At 45.3% G+C, this 22,573-nt stretch overlaps 1 protein-coding gene across 1 annotated transcript in view; it reads left to right on the top strand.

Moving 5' to 3' along the window:
- LOC146186559 (uncharacterized) overlaps nucleotides 1-22,573 on the top strand; it is a 111,695-nt gene that overhangs the window by 75,699 nt on the left and 13,423 nt on the right. The window contains exons 2-6 of the mRNA XM_084607264.1: nucleotides 3,913-4,003; nucleotides 4,927-5,784; nucleotides 8,613-8,695; nucleotides 12,360-12,466; nucleotides 15,718-15,992. Coding sequence (XP_084463390.1) covers nucleotides 3,913-4,003; nucleotides 4,927-5,784; nucleotides 8,613-8,695; nucleotides 12,360-12,466; nucleotides 15,718-15,992 — 1,414 coding nt within the window. The remainder of the gene's footprint in view (nucleotides 1-3,912; nucleotides 4,004-4,926; nucleotides 5,785-8,612; nucleotides 8,696-12,359; nucleotides 12,467-15,717; nucleotides 15,993-22,573) is intronic.

The following is a 22,573-nucleotide window of genomic DNA, read 5'->3' as shown; positions in this document are numbered from 1 at the left end:
GATACTAGAAACTAAAATTAGCTGCCGTGTGAAGCTTCGGTTCACACGTAGCCGTCGCGACGCGGCGGCAGTTTGACCTTTGGTGATGTGTTTTGTGGGGATGGCGGCATCCACGTCCCGCTCGTTACACAACGCCAAGATGGGTGAGAGAGACGCAAAATGAATTTTCAGAACGATTTGCCCCGGCCGGAAGGCAGCCGCGACTAAAAGTGATATGTTTCGGTCGAAGATACATATACTTCGTCAAAAGACAAACTATTGAGCTGCGGAACCATGTAGTGCAGCGGCAGCGGGGCTTCCAACAAACTAGCTCCAGCGAGTTGCCATGAAATCAGCATCGCGACTCGCCTGGGACCTTGTCGGCTTCAAGGAGATATAAATGCGATTAAATACTTCAGTAAGCCGTTCGCTCCCCTCCGATACTTTATTCCTCCAGCGCCTGGTTTTTAGGTGGACAGTGGATGAACCGGCATCGCGAGCACCAATTTTGGACGCACAAGTACGCTAACCACAAATGGTCGGCGGCAGACCAAAGAAACAAACGTTCAGTCGCCTCAGTCGCAAGGAATACCCCAATGGCATGCCACAATTTCGGCCAAAGACACATACGGGTGTAAAGAAGAAACAAGCTCTAAAGAAGAAAAAGCAGAGTCTTGTCGAATAGGTGTAACGAGGTTCGCTCTATAAAATACTACAGAGAAGCAGACAGACAGAAATGTCACAAGCTTCCGTGTGGCAACTATAGTAATGGTCATACGATTCTTGTACGACATTAGCTATAGACAATTGTCCTGCGAGCTTGACATTTTCAATACATTTACACCAGTTTTTTTTTTTTTTTTTTTTTTTCACTGGTCGCTGATCCGGAACGGGCAAGGAAAAAAACACAATACACCATGAGGCCCATGTATTTTTGTCACATTATTACCGACATCCTGTACTACATATAGATGTTTTGCTTTGAGCATTTTAAATACTGCATATCTTTCGAAAGCAATGCGAATGATCCATTGCTCAGCAGGTGACCTGTCGTTCCGGACTACTTTCCTTTTCCTCTGTCGCAACCTATTGCCCTTTCAGAAACTTGTGCTGCTATGGCGAGATCAGCATCCGTGGGCTCTCTAGGTGCTAATAGGCGCTAACGCTAATGAGATGTGAACCGCCGTAAGAGCAGTGCCTGTTTTGCAGACGCCTGAAGGTAGTGCTGGAAGATATATATATATATAATGGCTGCACAGCAACCATAGTTCAGCATAAAGAAAGTAACAAAATTCCCATAAAGAAAGGTGTTAGGCAAGGAGACACAATCTCCCCAGTACTATTCACAGCTTGCTTAGAGGAAGTATTCAGAGACTTGAAATGGGAGCAGTTAGGGATAAGGGTAGATGGAGAATACCTCAGTAATCTACGATTTGCTGGTGACATTGCCTTGCTAAGCAACTCGGGGGATGAACTGCAAATAATGATTGATAACCTAGACAGGAAAAGTAGAAAGGTAGGCTTGAAAATCAATATGCAGAAGACTAAGGTAATGTTCAACAGCCTCGGGAAGGAACAGCAGTTTACATTAGGTAGCGAAGTGCTGGAAGTAGTAGGCGAATATGTCTACTTAGGACAGGTAGTAACCGCAGATCCGGACCATGAAAAGGAAATAACAAGAAGAATAAGATTGGGATGGAGCGCATTTGGCAAGCACTCGCTGATTATGACTAGCAGCTTACCGGTATCGCTCAAGAGGAAAGTATACAACAGTTGCATCTCACCTGTACTCACCTATGGGGCTGAAATGTGGAGGCTAACCAATAGATTTCTACTTAAGTTGAGGACAACCGAGAGGGCTATGGAACGAAAAATGGTAGGGGTAACATTAAAAGATAGGAAGCGTGCAGAGTGGGTCAGAGAAATAACTCAAGTTACCGAGATTGTAGTGGAAATTAAGAAGAAGAAATGGACATGGGCAGGGCATGTAGTGCGAAGAGAGGATAACCGATGGTCGCTTAGGGTAACAAACTGGATTCCAAGAGAAGGAAAGCGTAGCAGGGGGTGGCAGAAAGTTAAGTGGGCGGATGAGGTTAAGAAGCTCGCAGAAGTCAAGTGGATGCAGCTAGCACAGAACCGGGTTAATTGGAGAAATATGGGCCTGCAGTGGGCCTATACCCACTGCAGGGCCTTCGCCCTGCAGTGGGTATAGTCAGGCTGATGATGATGATGATGAAGAAGAAGATGTGCCGGCTGAAGGCGTCTCTGGCTCTCACCGGGCTTCACTGTGTACTGCGTGTCTTTTTACGCAATGGCGAACCGGATCATGTACGGGAAAACGGCCACGATTTTGTCGCGTTATAAATAGTTATGCGCGGAAGGAGGCTAATTAGAGTTCTTTTTTTTTTTTTTTTGAAGACAGTCTGTGGTTTTTTTTTTCGGTATCTTTCCTTGGTTTTGTTCGCACATTCTCGCAACTCTTGTACAAAAGCGCCACGACCACAACTTCTTATGACCGTCACTTGAAGCTTCTCTTGCTACCCAAAAATAAGAAAACTTCGTCCAGGCAATGAGAAAAAAAAAAAAAAAAACGCCGTCTTTGTTTGCGCCTGGAAGTGGAGGTAGACGAAGAATTTATCATTTGTGCACACCCTGACTAAAGCTTGCATATCGCAACTCATGCATGCCTGGTTGAAGAGGATACGCTTAACAGCTTGATACAGCTTAACAACCTTCAATGCTGATTGCTTTCAGGGTGTAAGGAAGGATAGACTAAAGAGGCAGAATTTCGATTTCCAAACCCACACATTTCCTTGATACATCCCTGTCACCCTGAATAGCAATGTCTTTTAATATAAAAGCTCTTGTAGTGCTATTCGAGAAAATAACAACTCTACATCCGGGTAATCCAAGGTGACTTTCATGGTGGAGAGAGTACGGGCGTCAACGCCGTTGTTACTCAATGATTTCGGCGAGGAGGCTCCTCTTGTTGAAGGCAACATCTTTATTTGGGAACAATAATTTACCTTACAAGCAATATCAATTGACATGATAGCACGTGTACTTTTTTTCAAATCTGAAATCAGCTCAGTTATAGAAAAAAAACCCAATTTATTATAATTGCCGTTGTTATTTGCCCATAGCTTAACATTTGTGTCCATTGAGTTCAACATCACCATCCTTGCACGGTCTGCTGGCAAGGCTTTAGAACAGCTTTTGCCCAAGTAGTCGTTTGCGCTGGAGGATGTTCTGAGAACTTCTATAAATTATTTTGGAGGGCGCTGCTGAGTATTCGTAATTTTCTTCATTGTAATTCTCTGATGCGATTCGTGTCTTCCTGCCTCGAGCGGCTAATAGTAATTCTGGTCTCAATTGAGCAGACTGACTTACATGTGACATTTCCCAGTAAGGTTCTCCGGTGCTTACCCCATTTACTGTTCTACTAGCTGCCCAAACCTTACCTTACCGTACCTTATCGACGAGAATAGCCACGAAGCCTGGTGCGGTGGCTCAGGATGGCCGCATTAGTTTAAGCACTGCCAAATTTCATTGCGACCGGAAACATTATTAAGCAGACGTAGACCAAATTGCGTTAGACACGACCGCTTCCCGTCAAGGTCTGTCGGTTGCTAAAATTAGTAAAGCCAGTGTTATAATCAACGTCGAAAAGCGTTTGATCTGGCGTAATACACTGTCCTGAACGAGGCATGAGTGGGGGCTATAGTTGGTGTTTCACAGTGAAGGAATCGCGCTCAGGGCGATTCCGACTAGCACGTGTTTGGTCTCGCTGTGTTAATGTAACTTTGTACCGCTTAGCGGGATTCTTTCAGTACATTCTTGAAGTTACGTCCATCAGTGCATGTTCATGTTGTAGGCGTAAAATGTTTACACTTCCTGCTTCATGCACATTGTTTTGCCTTTGTTTCTTTACAGGGCATTCGATGGCGATCAGCACAAACCAGTGGCACCACGCCGATTCTTCCAGTCTTAGTATTCACATTTTCAGTCATATCACTCGCCAAAGGTACGTGTGTTCTGTATTGCGTTTTTTTACACATTTCATTGCGTGAGGGCCTCGCCGCGGTAGCTCAGGGCGCTCCACTGCTGACACCAAAGATGCGGAATATAATCCCGACCGTTGTGGCTGCTTTTACATGGGGGTGAACAGCAAAGCTCCCGTGTGCTGTACGATGTTAGTGCATTTTAAGGAACTCCAGGTGGTCGAAATTTCCGGATCCTTCCACTACGGCGTCTCTCGTAGCCGGAGTAGATTCGGGACGTTAAAACCAGTGAACCATGAGCAACATCTGCACTTAACGTTCGAGCATATTATTCCTTTCTCACGGCTAACAATAGCAGTGCGCTCAGCACCTCCTGCCTGGTATAATCGCGTGCATGTCGGCTGTGGTATTTCACGTCGCGGGTATATGTATGCGCATTTAGGGCGGATGCATTTTTACCTCGATAGTTTTAGTGCGTCTGCCCATTTCACATCGTTTCAGATTATTCTTTTTGTCTGCTTCTAAAATTCTTAAAATTGATGCATTCTTGATTTCTTCTCTTTTGATGTTGCGAACGGGTCCCCTTCAGCTTCTTTCATACCTCCTCTTGGTTACTATCACGAACATACAATCAGCACTACGGCTGAAAAGGTACCAAATACAGGAACTGTTTTAAGCATTTACGAGCACAGTTACAAGCCACGAGCCCTTGAGAATTCCTAAACTTACAAAAGTATGCAGGCCATATACTGTGCCGTAAACCGAACCATAAAAGAAAACAAAAATGTCCCGCATTTCTAATTGGAATGCAAACATTTTCCTTGCCCCTTCCAGGACGAGATCTCAGTGAACTATGTATATCAGTGCAGATATATATTTAACTATGAGCCAATTTTAATCAGTTAAACGGGCAGAACAATTACGATGTGCGTCACCACTTTTGCAGGTCTCAAGATCAGCCCCAAGTCATGCGAAAACGCAATCGGCGAGCGGGGCACCTGCATGTTCGTGTGGGAGTGCATCAAGCTGGACGGAAAGCACCTGGGCACCTGCACCGATGGCTTTCTCTACGGTTCCTGCTGTGAGTACGACGACAGTGAAAACAGCGTCGCGGGGGGCCTGGCACCAGAGCCGCCTTCCTCCACGTCCACAGAATCGCCCAAGCAGCGTCCGAAGCCGCCGCAAGCCAAGCCACCTAGCAAGCCCTCAGTGACCACCAGTCTCAACAGCATTGCCGTTCCTAGTTACCCTCAGAGAAATTTCACACTCATCTACTTAACGCCCACGTCACCGACACCGACCACGACTAAGAGACCCACGACGAGAAGGACGTACAAGCCCTCTGCAAGGCCCAGCACGACGTCGTCGACGAGACCAGCGTCGCCGAGCACGACACCAGCGACCACTCCGACGGTGGCCAGCGTGGTGGTCACGGCGACCCGCTGGCCTCCTACGTTCCGGCCGCCAGGTATCACGACCTTCTGGTCGCTGTTCAGGCCACGTCCAACTCTGGTGCCCATCATAACGTTCCGGCCCAGCCGCCGGCCTCCAATGAGACCACCGACCACAACCAAGAGGACTACGATGAAGACGACCACAACAACCTCGACTACGACTACCAAGAGACCTGCGGCGGCTGCGGGCCGTCCCCCGGCTCTTCAACGGCCCCCGCACGGCACACACGGGAGGCCGACGACGCGGAAGCCACCGGCCGCGGGTGGGGCGCAGGCAAGCAACGCTGCGGCATCCGGGGGCTCTAAGAGGCCTATACCTCCGACGCAGCTCCTTAACAAGAGACCCAAGGGTGAGGAAGCTTTCCGAAAGAGCGTAATAATGGTGCCGCCAAAGAGAAGTAAACTTTATGAATGATAATCTGAGAGTCTAAAAGCTTTTTAAGAATATGGTTGCGGTCTGGATCAAACCAGGTCAGCGCTTTGTTCTACCATAGATAGAGTTCATAGCAGTAAAATGTTCGCTGAACATAACAAAAACTCCGATTCTGGATGTTTTGCACTAAGTGGGGTGACCAAGTACGTTAGAATAAGAAAGTATACGTTTTGATAAGCTAATTCCTGCAAAGGCATAGTGCAAAATGACTTCACATTGGACTTTTTTTTAAAGCTTCTGTTTTGATCGAAGTGGCACGATGAAGATGGAATATATTTTAAATACATAACCTGCTTATGATTTCCCTAACTAGACAAATATTTTTCAGGGTCCAAAGATGTGTAGCCCTGAGTTATTATTGTTATTTTTTTTATATGGACCTGATTTCGATGAAGCTGAAATATTTTTATGGAGCCGCAGCTGAGGTTATGAACGAGTAAGTAGAAGAAAACTAAGTGAAAAAGGCTTGCCAGGGCTCTAACATGTTAACGGCGTATTGCTTGCAAATCTTTGACGGCACTGGCTGTATATGGCTGTGCGTATGTGATTTGCTTGGCCGACTCTGGCTCCAATAGGGATTGTAAATCTCATTCTTCTTAAATTAAGGACACGTTGTTGATAAAAAAGACAAGCCTCTGTTGATACCATATATATGCTTGCCATAAAACCATGCTATCCTCAGATTAGATTAGGCGAAAAAAAAAAGATTATGAAAAGAAAATTATACGTCACTTTTAAGTCTCAATGTTTGGATACGGCTTTGACAAGAATCGGTATGTTCTTTCAGACGTGCAAGCACTACAGCTATCAGCGGTAATGCCTTGCTGAGAAGCATTTGTGGAGGAAGTGCAGCCTAGCGTGCAGAAAAAACAAAACAAAAACGCGATATTCCCAGAGCGGTAAAAAAAGAGTAAAAATGCGGCCGCTAGAAATAAAAAAAAATCAACAGCGCTTTTACGGAGGACCACATATTAAAGCGGCGGTTTCTTCATGCCATGATTACGTTCTCCCAAGCGTAACAAAAGGCACTTAGATCCGCTATGAACAGTACAGATAGAGCGTCGCTAAGGATGCGTTCTCAAACGGTAGGCCTATACGCTGACCTTCCTGCAAGCACATATTAAAAAAAAAATGAAAAAGAAATTGGCCCTAAAAAAATCTCAGCAACCTGGGGTAAAGCGGCAAAGACAATGGGAGCAACCTGGGAATAAGCACAAATGGATCCTACGTGACCATAGCCGAGCAACAATTTCATAAGTATTACGAAGATCACGTCCGCGCATCAAGCTATTCTCAGTGACCGTGACAAGTCAAGGAGTTTGCTTCACGCAAGACGGTAAACGTAACGGCCGTTGCGCGCTGTACGTAAAGGAGCACCCATCCGTCGAAATTTTCGCCCGTTCCCATGAAGTTAGCTGTTCGTCTTCCTCTGTTGGTTTGGCGCTCTATTTAGGAAACTAATTTTAGGTGAGTGCTTCTCAGACGTCTTATACGTCAGCTGTGGATCTAGGAGGCATGTCTGCGGTCTCTTAGGAATAAAAGAAAATATTATTTATCGGACGCTGTTTATCCCTTTTGTGAGGAGTTCCACAGTGTATAACTAGAAAAAAGCTATAACTTGTTTCAGCAGTCGTAATTATCATTTTAGTTGCAATCTGAAGGTTGCTTCTAATTACGCGTTGTGTCGACCCTTTGTTGATCTAGAAGCAAGCTCTGTCATGTGTGCCGACGTTCTCAGTGATTGAAAGCGGTCAAAGTATGAAGCTGACGCATTCCTCGATGAGGTAGAGGTGTTCCCGCTGCATTCGCTGTTTTCGCACGCAGTAATGAAGCGTCAGCGCACATATTTTACTGAGAACTTCAGGTCATCAATTTGCCGTTTTAGAAGGCAATACTGCCGTGTGGTGAAGCTAAACTCATGCTATAGCTATACAAGACCCAGTGCGTTCGGACTGCCCATCTACGCACCCGCTTCCGACCACATAAACAGGTAACAGTATTATTCCAAACGCCACGTGATATCACACACTGCTCCGCCCTTCGAAGACACATTACCTCACGTAATTTCGATTAATGAGCGTTTACACGAAACTGGGTAGTTTGCTCAAGGACACTGCGGCCCGAAGGTTTTGCGTCAAGCCATCTGGTTAATTTTAGCGGGGGATGTTTTACACGCGTTATGAGTTTCGGACATTGATCTGTTTGTGAAGCTTTCAATATTGTGCGTACAGATGTAAAATATGGCTGGACGGAAAATTTTCTGTCACATATTTTGTTTCACGCACTTTCTTCTTCACTTTATTTGAAGTCGTGCCTTTAAAGAACTTTCCTTTCTCTGGGTTTTCACTACGCATTTCGGTCGATAGTGCACACCGAAAACAGGATCTTTCATTCGATGAGAAGCTTCACTTCGCTTTTATGCCATGCAAGTTAACCACGTGTAGTAACTGCGCCGCTGTTCGACACAGCTGCGCGTTACAATAAAACGTTCGTAAATCAATACAGAACTATTAACTTTTTTTGAATAAAAGAGAGTTAGCTAAGAAAAATTGTTGCATACCCTAATTCAACAAAGGTGACGTTCAGGGCCCTTCTTGATTTTGCTGTCGACATGCGTGTTCCTTGCATCAGTCATTGCGAAAACTTGTCGGTTGTCTTTGAAAGGCCTTGACAGCGTGCAGCGTGGTGTAGATATCTCTTGGTGGTAAGCCTTAAGTTTACACCATTTTCTCTCGGTGTTTACAGGGGAGTGCGGCGTTCCCTCCATCCTGCCGCAGACCAAGGTGGTGGGAGGCAAGAGTGCATCGTTCGGAGCATGGCCCTGGCAGGTACGTACGCACCACCTGCACAGTGGGCCAATGTCTGGACAGCTTCAACAGCAGTTGGGCGAGACTGAAATGTTAAGGGAGGTCGAATATTTAAAATGTCAAAAATCAAATCGAATATCCTTGCTTTTGTCCTTCTATTCACTATAACGTTCGGTGAACGAGTCAGATGGTGCATGTTCCAAATTACGAATCTAATTAGCTCTCATCGCTGAGAAAAGTTTTTAAAACAGTGAGTTTAAAGTTCAACTAGGGCATCTCCTAACTTTTTTTTTTTTTTTTTACTTTTCGAAAACAACGCCTACTATGACGCAGCAGTGCAAGTTGCTGAGGAATGTCTGTGCGCGGAGGAGGGTTCAATAGTACGATGAAGTCGATTCGTGTGTGGGCGCTCATAATGCTCGCGCATATTTTGGCCTTCAACTACGTGTGGGATGCGACAAGGTTCGGTTAATTTTAACAAGCCCTTGGGTGGCCGATATCGGAGGCCATGGCTGAAACTATATTATCCTTCTCTCTTTCTGAAGCGCACAATGCGCTTAATTTGATGTAGTCATCCGTAGCAAAAAGAAATTTTTCATCGCGTATGACATGACAGTCATACATTTAATATTCCAATTTTCTGTTGCATGTCACCTTGTCCATATCAGTTTTCTGAGTCTATCGATAGCTTTAGGGCTGTGACTTATAATAGCCTCGAGTAAGGTTTCGCGACTTCAAATGACTATTTTGTACGAATATTTTCACAAGTAGCGAATAATCGCACAAATATTTTATTTGTGTTTCATTAGGTCATTTGAGTGTTCGTATCGTATCATATTCACGGCTTCTAGTCAGTTCGGAAAACATGCTATTCGTATTCAGGCAATTTTTCATGAAGCAGCTAAAAATAGATCTCTGTAATTTGTCTTGTATTCTGAAAAAAAAAGTTCTAAAACGAGTTAAGAAAATCGGACATTATTCCTGCAGAGAAAAAAATGTTTTTTAGGCTACACGGTAACAGAAAGGAAAATTTGCGCCTTGGGCTGTCCACTGCCTACTATGCAAAAAGGATGAAAAACCATTGAGTATGTTTTCTTGGACTGCTGGGACGCAGTTTTCTTCTGAGACGTCCTCCAAACGACTCTGAAGAAAGATTATCCGCTTGACCTTCACGGTCCGATAGAAAATGGTGACGATATAACATGCGATCTTGTAATGACGTTGGGTCTGCATGGTGCATAGAGAAGTAGGATGGCGAATCGTCACGCAGATCTTGACGCACGGCCAGTGAAGGAATATTTTAAGGACGCCGTTGCAAGGTATTGCGAAGTTAATCAAAGTTGTGGATCCAGCACCTGGCTGGCTCCCGCACATTGAAAATTTAAGACATTGAAATAGTTTTAGTCATGTTACCTCATTCAAACACGGCTCAAGATTGTCGTGTAAGTATTGTATATTCTGTGCGCAATAAAAAAAAAAAAAGCGGCAATGGCTTAGTTGCCTAACGCAGTAATAAGGGAAGCCGCCCTCCACGCTTCACCACGGGCTTGAATCGCATTCATAGTCGTGTACCATTTTTTCTGTTTTATTTTATTTATTATACGCATATCGCGCAGAACTTGCGTCACGTCACGCTGTGCCGGCAATAGAGTGCTTCAGTGCTTTAGTGTTCATACCAGGCATCTGCAGGCGCGTGATCTTTCACTCCACGCATGCGCGAAAATAGGAGTATATTTGCGAGAACAAATAAAATCCCAATAAAATTCGCCGTTCGCGTTGCTCCTTTATAGGTTTCATTTTGTAATTGTTTCTAGCCACAATTGCAGACAAGCCTGGAGGCGAGACCAGAAGTTGAATCACTCATACCGCCGCGCATGCGCGCAACACAAGATCGTGCGCCGGTGAATGTTATGGGGGCCTCAGTAGCCAAGCTTCTCACTGGTTTGCCCAGAAGAGACCCTTTAAACCTTGAGAGATGCAGCTCACAGCAATAAGAAAAAAAAAAGAGGGAAGCATAAAGATGCCGTTAGCTGTACTTGCGCCTTGGAGAAGCTTTTCAAACTCTCATCGCTCCCACTAGTCGCCGGCTACGAAATCTTGCCACTTCCAACGCCACGTTTGGTAAACGCGAACTAACAAGTAATGGAGATGGGTGGTGCGGAATCTCGGACAGATTACTGTCCACTCAGTGCTCATTGTGTTTTATATTAGTGTTCATTTTGAAAGAGATGAACGTCCACTGCATTCCTAGCGAACTGAGCCCCGCCTCGCATGCGGGAGGTCTGAGGTTTGATGCATAGTGCTGCTGGGTGCGTACCGGTGATGCAATGGGTAAAACCTTTCCTATGGTCTATATAGCTGTTCTGCTTAAGAATATGCTTATTGTTAAGTGTCCGAGCCCTCTTTGGGTATCAAAAATAGCTTATGCACCGGTGCTCTTAAGCCAGATCGCTTTGTCACCATCACTTATGGAGTTCATAGACATGGTTAAGGTTGAGCGCAATTTTAATACTCGGAAACACATATGGGAATTTAAAAGGCATTACAATTTTAGTCTACTGAGTAGCGCACTCGGCTTTTCTTGTTTTTTTTTTTTTTTGTGAAGATAAGATGAGAAGAGTGGTCACAGAATGCGCCACCTGTCCAGAAATTAAAATTAGTGTTGGTTATTAAATTAATTAACTAAATGAATTGTGATAAAAGCAATTTTTCGAAATCAAGTGACAATGCATATCGCCTCGCTTTAAGTGCATTTCGGAGCGTCCGAGAAATACGGGCCCAATAAATTAGAGCGATATTCTAAAACAACCTGCAGACATTTGACACTGTTTACGTATGGGAATACGAAAGTATTACGTTACTTTGTATTATGCTACTTTGTAGTGAGTTGCGTCATGCTATGTTGCGTAATGACTATGAATCATGCCTAGGTGTAATGGTTGTACAAAGTGTGCACATTATTTTACGTTACTTTCTAAGGTACTGAGTAATATGCTACGGTCGATCAATCAATCCCCGGTCATGTCACTCTTGCCATTTTCTTATTTTTCGAGATACACCGGGTATCCTTTTTATTGGAGTGTCTGATGATTTCGCATTAATTGATAAAAGTAATCGTGACCTATGGTTTTGACAGGTAGGTAATTAAATGAAAGGACCCTGAGTGATGGCCTGTTTTCATCGTAATAGGGCTTCTGATTAAATGTTTTGTGGCAGGTTGCCACAATCCACTCTGTCTAAAAGCCGCGGTTGTCTGTATGTCTACCCCAGTCATCCTCACGAGCTTCCTCTGGGAGTAGGCGGTTCACATGACCGCCTTAATGCCTGCAATCAATGCTACCAGCCAAACACCACATTCCAGAGGCGTGGTTTTGGACAGAGGACGCCGCCGCCGCCGGCTTCCGTGCTAAGGGACACAGAAAGTCATCGTATTAAAGAGTGTCTTACCTCAGCGCGATTCATATCACTATGGGGGATCATCCTCGATTACAGGCCGCCACTTTCTCGCTGCAGGATTAATACGTGTTGCCGCTCAATGCCGGAAACCTCAATTTTTTCCCTCTAAATGGCAGCTTATCTGGGTTTAATATCCAAAGCAGAACAAATCGACCAGAATGACGTTCGCAGTTACTCCGAACGAAATACCAGTGATTTTCCTGACCACGCATTGCCTTTCCGATCGCAGGTCTCCGTGCGAAGGACGTCCTTCTTCGGCTTTTCCAGCACACACCGGTGCGGAGGCGCCATCTTGAACAAGTACTGGATCGCCACGGCCGGGCATTGCGTGGATGAGTACAGTCACATTTATTGCATACTCTTTTCCAAACGGGCGCTTACAGGATCAGGGCTTATTTTACCAACTTAGGCGATTAATTTGACCTGGAGTCTTAAGCGAGCGAAGTCTGTATCACCTCACGTGTATGTTGTATTCGTGGATGGTTGTTTTTCCAGGTATTTAAAAATTCAGTGTGGGGCTTGATTTCCTTGTTTTTTGTTGAACCTACTACGAAGACTAAGAAAACAAAACACACCATAAACACGCTAAGCGTACTGCGACACAGGAGATACGCATTTTTCTGAATGCAAATCAGCAAAGGATGGCAAGAGACCAATCGTGCAGAAAAATAGCCGGTTCAACAACAACGGAAAGGGATTAATGGTGGAGGGGCGGGGGGAGGGGGGGGGGGGCGTATACAAGCATAGACGTAACTTGGATGCGAAAATTAATGAGCTCAAATACGTACGCGAGAGCCTCACACATGGGCAAATACACATCCGGACTTAGTAAAGCCCCTGTCAAGAGGCGAAAGCGGAGCTGAATTAATTTCCGGTCGTATAATCGACGGCTTTTTTCTTTCCTTGATGTTTTTCTTGCGGACAAGCGGGCCGGCAACGCAATGCGAATAACACTGTAGCGCAAGGCGCATCACCTGGGCCCACACGCTGCGGCGAGTGACGTCAACCGCACTGCATGTCCTGTTTCGCCCCGAGAGACCAACGACCTGTCGTGGCAGCCCGGATTGCAATCCATTACGCATTATCTCAGTATCCGTTTCGTCCGCGTGTTCTTTCTCCATTAGGCTATGCGGCGAGATGGTTGACACCACTGCCTAGAGAAGTCTAGATTTGAATCGCGCTCCCACAGGCTTCCGGCATGCACGAGCGCCGATAGCAGCTCCACCGCCCGCACGTTACGGCCACTAGCGATGCGCCGACAAGGAAATAAGCGAAGCAAGGAAGAGGGAAGAACCGGTTTTTATCCTTGTTTGTTTCCACGTGTTCTCTAGTTTCTCCCGGTCGCCGCGAGATAGCGGCACCGTTCAAGGTGCGGCTATGGTTGGAATCTTCAGAGCAGCGTGGGAAATAAAAATCAGAAAATAAAGATGGAAAACAAAACAGCCTCCTAATATTTGCACGCCTGTGCCGCAAGGACGAAAAGAGAGCACGCATTGACGAAACGAGAGAAATCGTTCATTAGAGCAGCTACAGCTCCCAGAGACTGGTATTAGCAGAAGTCGGCTTCTCCTGAGCATTCGAAAGCTGCGCAAGGAAGCACGCGGCGAATACAGTTTCATATCGGTACAAAAGCAAGACGTGAGATTAGCCTTCACTGCTAATGTCAGGTAACAATCATAAGGCTTTGCACTGAAAATAAGACGTGCGTGCGTGCGTGCGTGCTTAAGGGGGGGGGGGGGGGCGATCACTGCTCATCTCGAACATGAGTGCAACACATGGTGTCAATGGTATTCACTCTGGGACAAGTATGATGTCCATTTATTTTATTTTATAAATGCAACGCGACGCAGCAGAAACAGTTTGAGGAACGACACAGTACAAGTGACTTTATTAGCTCAGGGGTTTATTGAAGACATATACTGGCGCACACAAGAGTCCATTACGCATAATTAGCTCTACTGCTTATAGTGCCTGAAGTTACTGGCAACAAGTCATCATCAGACAGGAGCACAAAAAAAAGGCATTAAAGACAACTTCAACAATGTCCATGTCCGCAACGATGCTTTACACCGGAAAGGAGTATCCCAGAAGCCCACGCGCTGCTCTGTGCTTACGCTACAGCCCCGTGGATTGCATGCAGTCATTGATAGCGGCTTGCAGGAAGGCGGTGACACACAACGGCTGCAGTACGGAACCTGCACTGTCTAGGTGGCACTGCAATTATTCCGCAGCGCGTCTCAAAACTGCTGCTGTCAGCCGCTTGGTTCACGGAAACGACTGAGCATATTCTGCGGCATCATAGATACGTGTGTAATATATAACGTCCTCGCCCAGGCGCTCTCGATGTAGCCCAGTTATCTGACACACGCCATGCAAAGCTTCTACAGAGCGTGCAATCTGATCCCTGTAAGCTCAAGCAGGTGGCGGGAAAACGGCCTACGAAAGAGCCTCAAAAATATTTGCTCTTCTCGCTAGGATATGTGTTACGGCACGGCGATTGATACAGCAAACTTCATTGCAGGCTGCCTATATATTTTTTAAATTTTCTAGAGCTCTTACCGCAGGTTGTTCCAAACGAAGAATAAGAAGCTACGGTATTGCTGCTTTAACTGTATGCCTTACACGGCCTACATCAGTTCGGAGTTAGAACGTTAGCCTAGAATTTCATCATAGACTTTTTTACTGTGCGTAACCGCATTTCATGGGCAAATTTTTTGTTATGTTAGCTAAAACTTTTTGTTCCATTTCAAAGACCTTCGAAACGAGTTGAGACTATACTCCATAGATTACTCTGCATGCGTGGTAAGAGTAGCGCTAGATGTCAAATCATAGCATCTGGAACAAGAAGCAAACGCGGCTTGGCGGGATCCGGTAGACAGCGCCTACATTGTGAGCATGTTTAAACAGCACAGCTCGCACAGGCTTGACCAACGTTGGGCTTGACGAGCGAGATATCGGGCTGTTTGCGCGCACAGCATGGCATCGCGAACGGAATGACATCAGGGCAACCGCCCGCTAGTGTTGCTGGGACGCCTATGCTGCATACCATTTTACGTTCGCAAAACTGTATCAGCATGGTCAATTGCCATTATATGTTTTTAAGATGTTATTCCTTATATTAGCAATTATGACGTTCACTTTTTCGCATTCTTTGTGTTGTCAATATAAACACGCGCCTACTACCCAGACGTGGCTTCCAGCGTTCCACCGTATAGACTATGTATCTTCGCAAACAGGTCACTTGAGGCTTTCGAGGTCCTGCTCTTATGAACTTACATTGGTCCCCCTGAATATGAAACAGTGTCAAGCGATCTCTCACCTAACCTTTCTGACCTTTGCCGCTAGGCGGCACTGACCCAGTAATGACCTCGGAATGGCCGACACAATTCCTGCTCACTGCGGCTTCTTTACTGTCGAAGAATAAATGCAGAAATGTCCCCCATACCAAGATTTTGTAGCGCACTGCAGACCCCGATGCGGCCTCGTTTATTTAAAGCGGCCTGACCTTCCTTAAAGGCGTTCTTTCTTCAGGGCGTGAAATACTTCCGTACGTGCGCGCAATTCATTCTATTTTGCGGCCTTTGCAGTCTGCTGCTGAGCCAGATACGGATCCGGGTGGGGGAGTACGACTTCTCGAGCGTCCTCGAGCCGTACCCTTACGCGGAGCGCGGTGCCAAGAAGAAGGTGGTGCACCCCAAGTACAACTTCTTCACGTACGAGAATGACCTGGCACTGGTCAGAGTGGACGAGCCGTTCGAGTTCATGCCCCACATCGCGCCCATCTGCCTGCCGCCTGACAACGAGTCGGACGACCTGATCGGCCGGAACGCAACCGTCACCGGATGGGGACGCCTCAGTGAAGGTACACCATCCACTACTTCTCATTGCTCTGCTGAAATTGCTTTCTGTTCCGTCTATCTCCGGTAAGCTTCTTTAAAATGCATCACACAGATACATGCTTATACGTAACTGCAAAAAAAAAAAAAAAAAAAAAAAAACGCTTTAGAGAGGAATTTACATGAGACATCCACATGCGACATCCACGTGATGAATCCAGCTGATGGGCACTGGTGTTTCATTTGAATACTCATGTTTGTTTGCGCAGGCTGCGTTCGGCGCATACCAATGGTATGCATAAATCGTGATGCTGACAGAACCTAACAATCACACCGCTCTGTGTTTCTTCAAGCACACATAGACAAAGACTTCAGAAAGCAGGAACGGCACAGACGTTATTCTTCAGCTTATAACATCTCAGCACGTACATTATTCATAGTCCCTCTGAGCTCCTCATTCTCCTGAATTTTTATAAAGGTAGCAAATATTAATGACTATATACTTTATAATATACGGCGCGTTCAACACATATACGCGCAGCTAGAAGGAAACAGAGCCTCTTGTTATTGCCAAAGCAAGCAGCTACGGAACTGCAGCATTGTGAGGGCATGTGTCTTCTGTGGCGAAAGTTTACAGTCGACTATAAGCTGTTCATCTGAACAGCTCGGTGGAATGTCAACTTTTGCAGCAGACGGCAGATGTCATTTGAAGAGTGCTTTTTCTGCCTTAGTTAAGCATTTCGTCGTCAGTGTTGAACCGGAACCACCCGGGCGTATATTCTGGAATTCCTTGAGAGTTTTCAGTGGCGGCTTCTTAACACACTACGTGGTGCTCGGTGCGCCGCTGTCACCTTCACTAAACATGTAATCAACGGTCAGCCGTAAACATTGCCTAAACCGCAATGACAACATGAGCTCTAAACACTCTTCGCCGTTTGGAGGAAGAGGAGGCTATGAACAATGTGTAGGGTGCCTAATTTTAACTGGACGCCTGAACTCACTCTGAGAGAAGGCACGGACGGAGATGAGACACAGAAAACATATGCGTAAAGATTGCGCACAGTTACTCGGAACGGCTCATGCAGGGCGTATGTCGGACCTTGGGCAAATGAAGGGGTTCTGTCAAGGGGGAATTTAGGAAAGGGGAGAGCGAAACGTAGAAATGCCATTGGCTTTCATCAGTCTAGTCTAAAGGAGTTCAAGAAAAGCGTTATGTACTACATGAGACACGCGGGACGCTACGAGCATCGAAACCTGGCGCATACGAGACGCATGCAGAAATTGCTACCACCGCTATGGCAAATGGCACAGCTACACTGGAAAAATAATATGAATAATATGACAGCGCACAAATAGGGAATCTGTTTGAATGGATACTCTAGGTATAAACATTTATCCTCGTATTATTTACAAGCGACTTAGTAATACATAGCTTGTGTTTTAGTAGATATATCACGCTTCTGTAAGAGTGCGGGCACACCATGGCATATTTTCTGTCAAAATGTTGTGCCAAATAATTTCTACCTTCAAGCTCTTGTACATCACATCATCTAATGTGGCGCGTTACATTATTCGATCCTCCACTTAGATTTTTTAGTGGCTTTCTTACAGCGTGGGACATATTGTAAAGTTGGCCTTAGGTGCTTGTTAAGTATTTTTTACATTTATGCAACTCTTAACAGTTCACGAATAGAAGGGAAAAAAATTGAAGTACTATTGCGGCACCTGGTAATGCGAAATTTGAGCGCTGCTCAAAGGCATTTTTGTTTCGTTATATCCTGTTGTATAGAATTTGAGAGTGCCATGTTTCCAAACACATGCAGTTAGAACATAGTCTTCTGTATATTCGCACATAGCCATTTTTCATCTGGCGTTCAATATTTTCCCACTTCTTGATTGCTATAAAGGAGGCACTGGCATAACACCTTGTTTCGCATCGACCTCGAATCGAGCGGCGCGTACAGGCGGCGTGAGCGCGTTTGTCTTCAGCGGAAACATATTCCACATCAGACAATTCGCGCGACGGCAGATCACGCGTAACCGTGATCTGCCGTCGATGTTGGCTGCAAATTTATTCCTGAGTCGGGTGCTGTGAAATGATTTCGTCAGTGCAAGCAAGAGACGGGTCGAGGCGTTTTCAGTGGTGATACTGTGGTGTTAACGGTGCGACAAAGCAGTTCGTGGGCGGATGCGCTGTGACACACCGCCCAGGATGGAGGACGTGAACGACCGTGACAGCAGCGATGACGACGCACCCGCAGACATGGACGACATTGAGATCGTCGAGATGCCGCTTTTCATTCTCGACCTTGTGTCGGCTGCATTCTTGCTCTCTTGCCATATCATTCTGATCTGCGTGTTCAAGTTCTTTAGCTGGCGTCTCAACCCAATTCACGTCTCCAGCCCTCATCACGCTCATGTTTTGTAGCTGGAACAAAAACTTGGACAACATGCTTTGTAGCTGGCGGAATCACTGTCAGCGCGTGCTTCTTGCTATTTGCTGCTATGCACACTGCGTACTCGTGGAGATCATACAAGCTTGCTAATAACTCTGATTGTTTTTCTGTTCTACATTTTCCTCGGAATTCTTTATAATATTTGTGCTTGTAGAAGGTTTTGCTGGGCTTTCGGTTTGCTCGCCACCCTCTGCACACGAAGCTACGTACGGTATTCGATGCCGCCTACGAGAACAATAGCAGAGGATAGGTAAAAAACGGCAGGCGACTGGTTGTCGTGCAGCTGTGCATGGTCACGGAAGCGGGCGGCTCCTTCCTGCCTACCCTCGGCGCACGCCGATGGTCATAGCCGATGTCGTTTTGGTGCGTTAAACCATGGGCCATATGCACTTCTTTTTTTATTATTATTATTTTTTCTGTTGAAGGATTCTGCACATCCGTAACAGTGATAGTGGGCACATTTTGCTTTAGAGAAATGCTCGAACGTTTGTGAAACATATCTTCCCAGCACCTAATTGTTACACTAAATGTTATATAATACACCTAGATCAATTTACTTCACTGGAAGCCTATTAGAATCATATTAGAAACTCTTTTCGTCTAAATACTAGCTATCTTCCAAGCAAACTCGTTGTTTCTGACAAAGGGAGCAAAATAGCTTTATACGGGCTTAATTATCGGTCTTCATTTCTGGAATAAATACATCTTTATGGTCGCATGATAAGATGAACTTTCGGGATAGATTTATATCCAGCACCTGTTTTAGAAGTAATCCTAATATTTTACTTCGCATAGGAATGAGTCACTGCTCCATAATTACAGTGTAAATAAATCTCCAGCCGCTCAAAATTCCTTGCCAGAACAAGGCAGCGCCCGGTATGCGCAGTTTTTTACAATGTCGTCGCAGCGACTGATTCGTAGCTTGCACTTTAACGTTACTGAAAATTAATCGCTGATAGTCCTAAATTTTGTCGATTGTGTATAAGTTCTCACACGATGAAATTTGTTGGCATTGTAAAGAAAAATAAATACGCTACTAATTTACCAATTATCAACATCACATAAGTCAGAAATTCCTTATACTTTCCTCGGTTTCAGGAAGTCGTTTAGAGTCATTGGCGCAGGACATTGGCCGCAAGAAGCATCCGCCTCGTTATGAGCTCGGCAAACTCGATCCACTCAGCGCTCTACACATGAACAGTTAACTTTCCTGTGCGGCGGTTTCCTGTAGAGTGCCGCGTATCATTTTTGGGGAATACTTGTGCCTGGTTGTCTAGTCAGAGTTGATGTGCACTCAGTCTACGGAAACTAGCCGGGCAGTACGCTGTCAGTGCTACATTTAACCTGTGTGATCTTCGAATTAAGTACGCACGATATAATGAACCAGATTGCTTCGATTCATTCTAAAGTACTGCAGGTCAGAGCACGATACCTTGTATCTCCATGGGCCTGGCACTAAATTTGCATGTCTCACTCGTATAAGAGGCGCGCACGCTGTTGAAAAGCCGATAAGAAAAACAAAGCTGCCATTAGGCAAGTGGTACACTTCAGGCCCAAGTAGCAGGCCTATGAACGCGGTGCAACGCCAAAAGCGTGCAAAGCAATGTCATTAAATTAAGACGGGTGGTTGCGTGCCTGGTTTTCCTAAAATCCGCGCTTCTTTTGTTGCATTGGATTATTTTTTTTTCTGCAATATTGGAACACTCTAAACAGTAAATCGCTAATGCATTGCAGAAGGCACGGTTTCATCGCCAACAAACCCGCCGTAAACGCGGAAGTAAACCTACGCCGCTTGCGTTTGTGCGGGTGCCACCGGCTGCCGATCCATGGTGTCGGAGCGACAGTGGCACCACCTATAGGTTGATCTCGCGGCGAATAAACGGAAGACAAAACATGTCGCATATGACTCGGTGCCTAGGTGCAGTTCAGGTATGCATGAACAGATGTTCTTATGCGCGTTGTGATACAGTCGGCTTGCATTTCTGCTTTTAGATATGGTTGTCTATCAAACGTGTTATCGCTGAGTGTGCTCAAACAAGAAAAATAAAACGTGTTAATTTTCAGCGCAGGCGGGAGTTAAGACAATGGGCGCGATAATCTAAACCGGAATGAACCTAAACTAGACAAGTGTGCGGCCATTCAAGCGAATTTGCATGTAACCGACGAACTCAGTTGATTTCCTCGTAAAACTACCATAATTTCCCGTTTCTAACACTCATCTCATATATTAGTGAGTGTCGAAACGAAAATGCCAAAGTTTTGTACAGAAGCCTGAAACATCAGTCATTCCTGCAGAATGTCATCTTCCATGCCGTCGTAGCGACGAGCCATCGCACACGACACATAGGCGTTTCTAATCTTATATAGCAGTAAGGACGTCCAATATGCTGGTCATCAAGGACACAGAAAGTAAACAGCAAAGTTGGGTCCGACGACGCCAGCATAACGTCTAGTACTGATGAGAAAAGGCTCAACGGCCATCACATGATCGCAGTTAGGTATGCTGGCACTGTTCTGAATATTGATGCTCATGCCTTCTTGAGGCTCAGTTTACGGCGGAAAGGTACGCGTTATAACAAAATAAACGTGAGAACTGCTTATATCTCCAGCAAAAATTATTGTCTCCTTTTTCTTCCCGTTTTGTGGACATGTGTCAGCGCGGTCAATAAACTCTAAGCTAAACGACGAACGAGATGTTTCTGCCAAGGTGTGGCCTCAAAACTGTTTACTATATTTACTCTCAAACTTTTCGTTGTTTTAAACGTCACTTTTTTGGCTGCATGTAAAGGGGGAAAAATTACGTATGTAAGGCCTACTGCTGATCCATTTCGCGTGACACATCTGCTTCAACTTCAAATGGTACGCGTGATGAGTGTTTTCATTTCACTGCTATTCCTGCTATTTTTTAGCGTGAGAGCGTTAGTGGCCTCATCTAAAACAAAATTGCCTATCGATGGCATCGGCGTCAGTGGCGTCGATAATTTGAAATCTCACAGGCTCGAAAAGTCACGAGCATTCGCCTGCCACGTGGCATGTGAGTGTTAAGTTCTCTGTGTACAAGGCTATAACAGTAACATTGAGCTCGAAACCTTCCTCTGAAAGAAATACCGATGGCTACTGGACATCCCATGAGGTATAAGTCACCTGATAGGAAATTGGCACCACATGTTAAATTATTCAGAAACGAACATTAATATCTCTGTCATTTCTTTACATAGGCAATATTAATCGCGTAGGATGCTATATAAATGTAGCGCTGTTGCACACATTCCGCATGAACCTATATCGTCTGTCAATTTTTTTTTTCCCCTCGTGTAAAACACGAATGCACTGCACAATTTTCGAGTGTAGTCTACTAATGATGAAAGTGAAAGATACTAGGTGCCTTTTTGAAAACGGGCAAACAGTTAAGTAATACTGTCAAACACTGTCTAAAAATGTTCACTTCTAGGGACCAACAACGAATTATAGGTATGTTTCTCTAGGAATCCTGACACCAAATGAAACAACGTCCTGTCTCAAAGGGTGTCTCCCTTATATTTACCGACAAGGAACTGCAGCAGCTTGTTGCTTTTGTGCTTCGCGCTGAGAAGAATGAGTTGTGCTAGAGTGCAAGTACTTCATGGTAGTAGTTGGCACTCTTTGGACAGCATTATGGGCCGCCAGGCGTAACACGTCGGCTTTTAAGTCAAATGTAGCTCGCCATGCTCACGAGCATGTGAAAAATGCTAACGGGCATGCTTTGCTTTATTTAGGAGGCGGGTAATAGCGGATGGAGCATTCAATCCACCAGCCCAATCGTTTTGCACTATTTAAAACGCTTCAAAGTTTCCAGAATATTTTTCCCCGCTCAGAGGACGCTCCCCAAATTTTCAGGAGCTTTCTTTAGAAAGAAGTTTGTTTGTTTTGTGGGGTTTAACGTCCCAAAGCGACTCATGAGAGACGCCGTAGGGGAGGACTCCGGAAATTTTGACCACCTGGGGTTCTTTAACGCGCACTGACATCGCACAGCACACGGGCGCGTTTATATGAGTAAATACAGTATCCTATATGTACGAACACAGAACCCTCAAACTATTGCGCAGAACAGTTTTAGACGCGAGACTAATATTGCGTGGATGCCTAAAGATCCAAAGAAGTAGCTTCCCTTC

This window comes from Amblyomma maculatum, chromosome 6 (assembly GCF_055883805.1).
Source record: "Amblyomma maculatum isolate TAMU_Amacu chromosome 6, ASM5588380v1, whole genome shotgun sequence".
In the NCBI taxonomy this organism is placed as follows: domain Eukaryota; kingdom Metazoa; phylum Arthropoda; class Arachnida; order Ixodida; family Ixodidae; genus Amblyomma; species Amblyomma maculatum.
This window is presented reverse-complemented; position numbering and strand designations above follow the sequence as displayed.